General features: G+C 42.4%; 1 protein-coding gene across 1 annotated transcript; it reads left to right on the top strand.

The window, feature by feature from the left end:
- Positions 1-1909: 1909 nt before the first annotated feature.
- On the top strand, positions 1910-3090 carry LOC120924910 (proteasome subunit beta type-11-like). Its single transcript, XM_040335878.1, has one exon. The coding sequence runs from the start codon at positions 1993-1995 to the stop codon at positions 2836-2838; it is 846 nt and encodes a 281-aa protein (XP_040191812.1). The 5' UTR covers positions 1910-1992; the 3' UTR covers positions 2839-3090.
- The last annotated feature ends 4409 nt before the right edge of the window (positions 3091-7499 follow it).

Below are 7499 nucleotides of genomic sequence, written 5' to 3'. Positions count from 1 at the left end.
CACCTGTTTCAGCTACCAAAAAGTAGGAGGAGGCGTAATTAGAAACTGCATAGTGGTGAGGGGCCGCTGGCCACAACTCCCTTACTCACCTCCTAAAGGGACAGCATCACCCTAAACTGAAACATATAGTAGTTTGGAAAAATACGTTGTGTGCCGTTGGACTACAGCTAGACCTGAGTGCGCCAATGCAGTACTCTGGGCCCCAACGGTAAAACTATACTGACCAGTGGGAGAGACTGAGGGACCTTTTTAGCTTTCAGTACCGCCCCTTTAGTTAGGATCCACCTAGGCGCAAAGACACTTGATCCTCTCATTGTTTGCGGTTATGTACAAATTTGTTTATCTGATTTGTTTATTGCTGTTGCTATTCTGTTATTGTTCTCTTGTTTGGTGTTTCCCAGATGAATCCTCCTTCTTCAGGGTGTCCGATGGTGTGGGATTGCCAGAAAGGTCGATGTCATCTGGCATCTTTATGCATCATCAGCTCTTTCGGGAGTAAGGGCTACAAGTACTTAGGCTCCTAGTTTACTGTCCATTATAGTTAAATAGTGGCTTGTTGCTCATAATTGTTTATCTAGTTTGTTCATTTTCTTATGATTTATTGTACAAACTAGAATCCTTTAATATCTAATGATCTTACCCAGTCATGCAAACACATATACACAGTAGGGCCAGCATTAGTAGATGTTGATTTACTTACCAGTATATTATAAGAAAAATGATAAGGGAATACATACAATATCACCTCCACACAGATAGTCTCACCTGGCAACTAAACTTAGGGCCAGATTCTCAAAGGCGTTACGACGGCGCAACGCCATTTGCGCCGTCGTAAGTCCTAATCTGGCCCAGGGTATCTATGCGACTGATTCTTAGAATCAGTTACGCATAGATACCCATTAGATCTGACAGGCGTAAGGCTCTTACGCTGTCAGATCTTAAATGCAATTTTTTTTCCCGCCGCTAGGTGTCGCATCGTCGTTTTCCCCGTCGTCTATGAACATTAGCTAGTTACGCGAGATTCCCAAACGTACGCGCAGACGCCGCAGTGATTTTATGACGTTTCCATAAGCGTAAACTTGCCCCTGCTATAATGAGGGGCAAGTTTACATAGGTCCGTCGTATGCCATGTTAAGTGTGGCGTCGGGTCAGCGTCGGGTTTTTCCGTCGTTTATGTCGTTTTCGTAAGTCGTTCGCGAATATGACTTTTCGTCAATGACGCTCACGTCGGCGTCATTGACGTTTTCCGCCGTGAGCTGGAGCATGCGCACTGGGCTATTTTTCCGCCCGGCGAATGCGCAGTTCGATCGGCGCAGGGGCGCGCTTAATTTAAATACAAGTCGCCCCCTTTGAATTACGCGGCCTTACGCCGGGCCAATTACACTACGCCAACGCAAATTATGGAGAAAGTGCTTGGAGAATACGGCACTTGCTCCAGTAATTTGCGGCGGCGTAGTGTAAATGGCTTACGCTACGCCGCCGCAGATTCTACAAGAATCTGGCCCATAGTCCCTTAGGGAAGGGTGCTAACCACTTAGTCACTTTATGTGTTTATAATGTTGGTAACATCATTTAGTAAAATATCTTGTGGCACTGATATATGGCTACAGTGTTTTCATGTGAGGAATACAAAGAAACAATGAAAAAAGGAGCATCATATCAAAAGGTAATATGAAAGCATAATCAAGCGGTTTCTCCTCATTTATTACCTTCCTCTGAGTTCAAGTTTCAAATTTGTTTTTTAACACCTTATACTGAGTATCCTATGTCAATTACAACAGAGGGGTATGCTGGTGAATTGCTCCAAACAGATCTTCCTTGAAGTATCTTGTGTCTTGAAACAGTCAGTCAGTGATAAATGATATGTTGCAGCATTTCCCTTTTTAGTGCTTTACATGTAAATGATATAACCCTCTCAATCTTCACACTTGTACATGGAACTCTGAATCACTGAGAAGAAGGGAAAGCATACTCATCGCTATCAGACCTTTGATGCGTAATATGGCATTGCTGAGTGTCTGTGGCTGGGATGGAGAATCTACAGGTCAACCAGGAGAAAGTAATCTTTGTTTATTTCCAAATTTTACATTAGGTGCTCCCCATCTTCTTCCATCTGCCAACAAGCTTTCTTCTTCTCACCTTCGCAACACTGGTCCCCCACCACCAGAACATGGCACTACCACTCTCGCCTTTAAGTATGCAGATGGGGTGGCTGTTGCAACAGACTCACGTTCCTCTGCTGGAAATCTCGTCTGCAGCCCTGACAGCCGTAAAGCCTTCCTTGTGCATAGTCATTTGCTGGCCACGACTTCTGGGAGTTCTGCCGATTGCCATTTCTTCAGAAGAGCTTTGTCCAGAGAGTGCAGGCTCTACCAGGTGCGGAATGGGTACATGCCAAGTGTCAAAGGAGCAGCAAAAATGCTGAGTGTCCTGATGATGCCATTCCGTGGAACTGATGTCTGTGCTGCCGTAACTTTATGTGGCTGGGATAGAGATGGCCCTTGCATCTGTTACGTATATAATGATGGAACTCGTCTCTGCTCAGATATCCTGTCAGTTGGATCAGGCTCTCCATTTGCCTACAGCATTATAGATCAGGGATACAAACCTGGAATGAAGGAGGAAGAGGCCCGCCAGCTTGCTAGAAGAGCAGTGTGCCACGCAGGCCGAAGAGATGCCTATTCTGGCGGATTAGTGGATGTGTACTGGGTGAGAGAGGGAGGCTGTGAAATGGATCCTAGAGAAGACTTATCACAACTTTATGAGCGTGTAAAAGAAGAAGAAAAGAAAATGATAATGACAGTGTGCAACAGTTCTCCTCTCTTAAATTCTGACTAAAATGGAATAAACCCTATTAGCATTTAACATGATCAAGTAAATATAACAGCAATTACTATGACCATGTTGTTTAATGTGCTTTAATATTTATCTGAGTTGATTTTCCCCCACAAATCAATTATTCTGCAAATGATATGCAGCAATTTTATGTATTTAAAAAGTCATAGCATATCAGAATTGTCAGTTTCACATTTTCAAAGTAAACACAGGTGAGTTTGGCAAACAAATACATTTTCTAAGCACTTTTTATAAAGCCAGCTTGATGTTAATTTAAAGAAATGTTAAGCAAAGTTTAATAGAAGGGGTGTAATATTTTCCTTTCCTAGAGAAAATGCTGCTTTCAAATTTCCTCCATTGTCACTGATAATTGTGGGAGCATAGACATGTGATCATGTGATCTCTGCTAAAGGAGAGGATCAGTGTTCAGAAACCCTCCATCCTGACATATCTTCTGTTCAAATGCTTTAGGTCCTATGGCTGGCACTAGAGGGCACAGCAGGTGCTGGAGCTTGAGTGGTATACGATTACATGTTTCGGGGGTTTAACCCCTTTCTCAGATAACACCAGATGTACTCATCACATCCCCTGCTCTGATACGTTTGATCCATCAGGCTTTGCCGACGTCTGCCTGCGGTCGGAGTGTGTGACGCGGCCAGGGCCGCCATCAGGAATTATGGGGCCCCTTACACAGCTTCAGTCATGGGCCCCCTGGAGCAGAGAACCGGGGGTGCTGCCATCTGACATTGAGAAGTGGGAGGGGGGGGGGGGCTGCCGCGAATTGAGAAGCGGAGGGGGGCCCTTTACAAATTATTATTTTTTTTTATAAAAAGAAATTACAAAAGAGGGGGGTTGCCATCCGGGACCTCTGGGCCCTTTAATAAAAAATTAATAAAAAAATATATATAAAATAAATCAATAAACATTTATAAAAAAAAGGGGGGTTGCCATCCAGGGCCCTGCGGACTTCTGGGCCCTTTAATAAAAATAAATAAAAATAAAAATTTATAAAAAAAAAAAAAAAAGGGGGTCTGTCACATGGGGCCCTGGAGACCTCATGAGCCCTTTAATATATATATATATATATATATATATATATATATATATATATATATATAAAAAAGGAATAAAAAGAAAAAAAAAGAAATAAAATAATATATAAAAAAAAATTTATAAAAAAGGGGGGGTTGCCATCCGGGGCCCTGGGGACCTCTGGGCCCTTTAATAATAATAATAATAATAATAAAATATATATATATATATATAAAGAAATAAAAAATATGTATAAAAATGTATTTATTTTTTTATAAAAAAAGGGGTGTTTTCATCCCGGGCCCTGGGGATCTCCGGGCCCCTGGGGACCCCCGTACCCCTAAGAAAAAAAATTGGCCCTTTAATAAAAAAAAAATATATATATATTAGAAAAAAATATATATTTTTTATAAAAAATAAATAAAAAAAGGGGGGTTGCCATCCGGGGCCCTGGGGGCCTTCGGACCCCTGGGGACCTCCGGACCTCTAAAAAAATAAATAAAAAAAATGTCCCTTTAATAAAAAATAAAATAAAAATGTATTAAAAAATATATATATATTTTTTATAAAAAATAAGTAAAAAAAAGGGGAGTTGTCATCTGGGGCCCTGTGGGCGTCCGGGCCCCTGGGGACCTCCGGACCCCTAAAAAAAAGGGGGTTGCCATAAGGTTTTTTAAGGGGGTTGTCAACCGGGCCCCTGCTGGCCTGGGGCCCGCTACAACAGGGCCAGTTGTACTGGCTTATCAGCGGCCCTAAACGCGGCCAGAGAGGAGTCCTGTGGTGTCCGGACAGCTCAGCTTCGTTCCTGCTGCCCCTCCAGCATCCATTTCTGGTCTCACCGGCCGCTGCAGTGGTTCTGCCATCTTCCACACACATTTTCCACACATCTGCCATCTTCACACACAAATTTTCCACTCTACAATGACCGTGCTTCCTGCATCTGTGCCCAGCCGTTTCCCTCCTTGATGTGGCCCGACTCTGGTTATGGTCACCGCACCGCACTGTTTGAAAATGTTTTCAGGCTTCCCATTTTTGGTCTGCAGACCCCTCTGTCCACAGCCCTCAAAGAAGCGGGGCAGCCATTTCTCCACCACCTTTGGCTCCATTGCTGGCACTATCACAGTGAGTTTTTCCATTCTAAAGATTTTTGGTTATCAGCAATAAACTGTTTTAAATTTCACATGGATTCCATCTCCAATTGATTCCTTGCCACCTCCTGGATCTGCGCTTCCCAATTCTGTTGTTTTTGTCTGTTTCTCATTTGGTCATCTGAGTGCCGTAGCAGCGGTCCAGTGTGACTTTTAAGCCCTGTACACACGATCGGTCCATCCGATGAAAACGGTCTGATGGACCGTTTTCATCGGTTGACCGATGAATCTGACTGATGGTCAGTCGTGCCTACACGCCATCGGTTAAAAAAACGATCGTGTCAGAACGCGGTGACGTAAAACACAACGACGTGCTGAAAAAAAACAAAATTCAATGCTTCCAAGCATGCGTCGACTTGATTCTGAGCATGCATGGATTTTTAACCGATAGTCGTGCCTACAAACGATCGTTTTTTTTCTATCGGTTAGGAATCCATCGGTTAAATTTAAAACAAGTTGGCTTTTTTTTAACCGATGGATAAATAATCGATGGCGCCCACACACGATCGGTTTGGACCGATGAAAACGGTCCATCAGACGGTCCATCGTGTGTATGCGGCCTCATAATTACTTTGGCTCCTTGGTTTACTTTCTGCGCTTGGCTCCCTGTTGGAATTTTCAGTTGAGAATTAACATAAGCAAGCATACTTGTAACTGTAACAGTTATTCATGGCATGCCTTGAATGTAATGTTTTGGTAAACAGTTAAAGTGGAACGAACGACTCTAATTAAAACCTTCCGTCAACCCTTAAATGTTTGTTGTTATTTTATGCTAGGAAGGCATTGCATTAAAATTGTAATTGAAGGAGGACACACATTGAATTTTTGGAAATCCTTAATTAATACAGGTGTGTACCTTAATAAGGTTACTTACCTGTCTCATGGGTGTTCTTATACATTTAAAGGGTTTGTAAAGGAATTTTTTTTATCTTAATAGCTTCCTTTACCTTAATGCAGTGCTGTTTTCATGTCCTCGTTGTTTGTTTTTGCTCTCAAGTTGCTGTAATTCTTCTCTGATCTCCACACTTCCTGGTTGTCTGTTTCCTGATAACCACAGTACTGGGAGCTTTCATTCTGTGGTCACTAATCAAGGAGGTGTGATTACTGTGTGTCTAAAACCCCTCAGCACCAATCAGTTTCGTTTTCCAAACCATCACTGCCCTGTATTGGCTAGAAACTAGAAACTACAGGTACATTATATGATTGATTTTTATCTATTTTTAATCGTTTTTAAAAGGAATCAGCTAACTATTATGTCTCTATACCCTGTAAACAGTCATTTCAGTAAAAACATTTTTTTTATTTACAACTCCTTTAATAAGGTTTTGGACCTTTAGCTTGATTTCTCTTCCACCAATAAAATGTACAGTAAATATCCCCTGTGTCTCTCAGGAGTTGTCTTTTGCATGGTCCTTCAGGCCCTGGGATAGAAATATCTACTTGCGCCTCATAACAGCAATATTTGGGGTCAGTGTTGGGACTGTAATTTTCCCTTCTATTGTGTCCTTTCTGAATGGGTAACTTGGAGACCAATTAAATGATCTTTGCTGCTGTGATATTTACTTTTGTATGCTGTACAGAGCAGGTACTGTTTTTTAGTGTCTTATAAGGCTTTCTGTTTTTTTTTTTCTTTTACTGTGTATTGCGAGACAGGAATGCCCAAGGCTCTGTTTTGTATTGAATGTACAGCTCGGTTTACAATCTAGGCACAGATCCTGTGTGCCAGGATGACTGAACTGACATCTTCCCACACTGGCCAATAGAGATAGCCATAGCCCAGCACCCAGAAGAAGCCAGGTAGACGTTGTTGGTGAGGGACCTCAGACTGTTGAAGGAGACGTAACTATTGTAGACTTTAGTTCCACTTTAAAGCGTAATTAAAGTCAGAAGGTTGTTTTATATTAATTCATTCTGTGCATTAATATAAAAAGCCTTCTGTGTGCAGCAGCCTCTCCAGCACCCCTAAATCATTCCCAGAGCCCCATCTCTATCCAGCGATGTCTATGAGTGCCTCAGTCGTTTAGGACTCTCCGTCCTGACTGGCTGAAACACAGCAGAGGCTCCTGCTGCTGTCAATCAAAGTCAATTAGGCAATCAGGAGAGAGAGAGGGGAAGGGTCGAATCAAAGCTCTGTGTCTGAATGGACACAGGGAGCTGTGACTCTGCTCAGGTGCCCCCATAGCAAGCTTTTTGCTATCCAAGCACTCGACAAGAGGGAGGGGCCAGGAGCACAGAAAAGGGACTTGAGAAGAGGAGGATCTGGGCTGCTTTATGTAAACCATTTCACAGAGCAGGTAAATATAACATATTTGTTATTTTTGTGAAAAAAAAACAAGACTTTACTATCACTTTAAATCTATTGACTGAACTGTTTCCCAAAACAGTTACAGTCAAGGCATGCCATGAATGATAACTGCCACAGTTGCTTGTGTTCCTAATGGAACTGTCAAGTCATCCAATGGCTGGTGCCTTAGCTGATCACAT

This window comes from Rana temporaria, chromosome 1 (genome assembly GCF_905171775.1).
Source record: "Rana temporaria chromosome 1, aRanTem1.1, whole genome shotgun sequence".
In the NCBI taxonomy this organism is placed as follows: domain Eukaryota; kingdom Metazoa; phylum Chordata; class Amphibia; order Anura; family Ranidae; genus Rana; species Rana temporaria.
The sequence above is the reverse complement of the archived record's forward strand: the minus strand, read 5'-3'. Positions and strand labels throughout refer to the sequence as shown.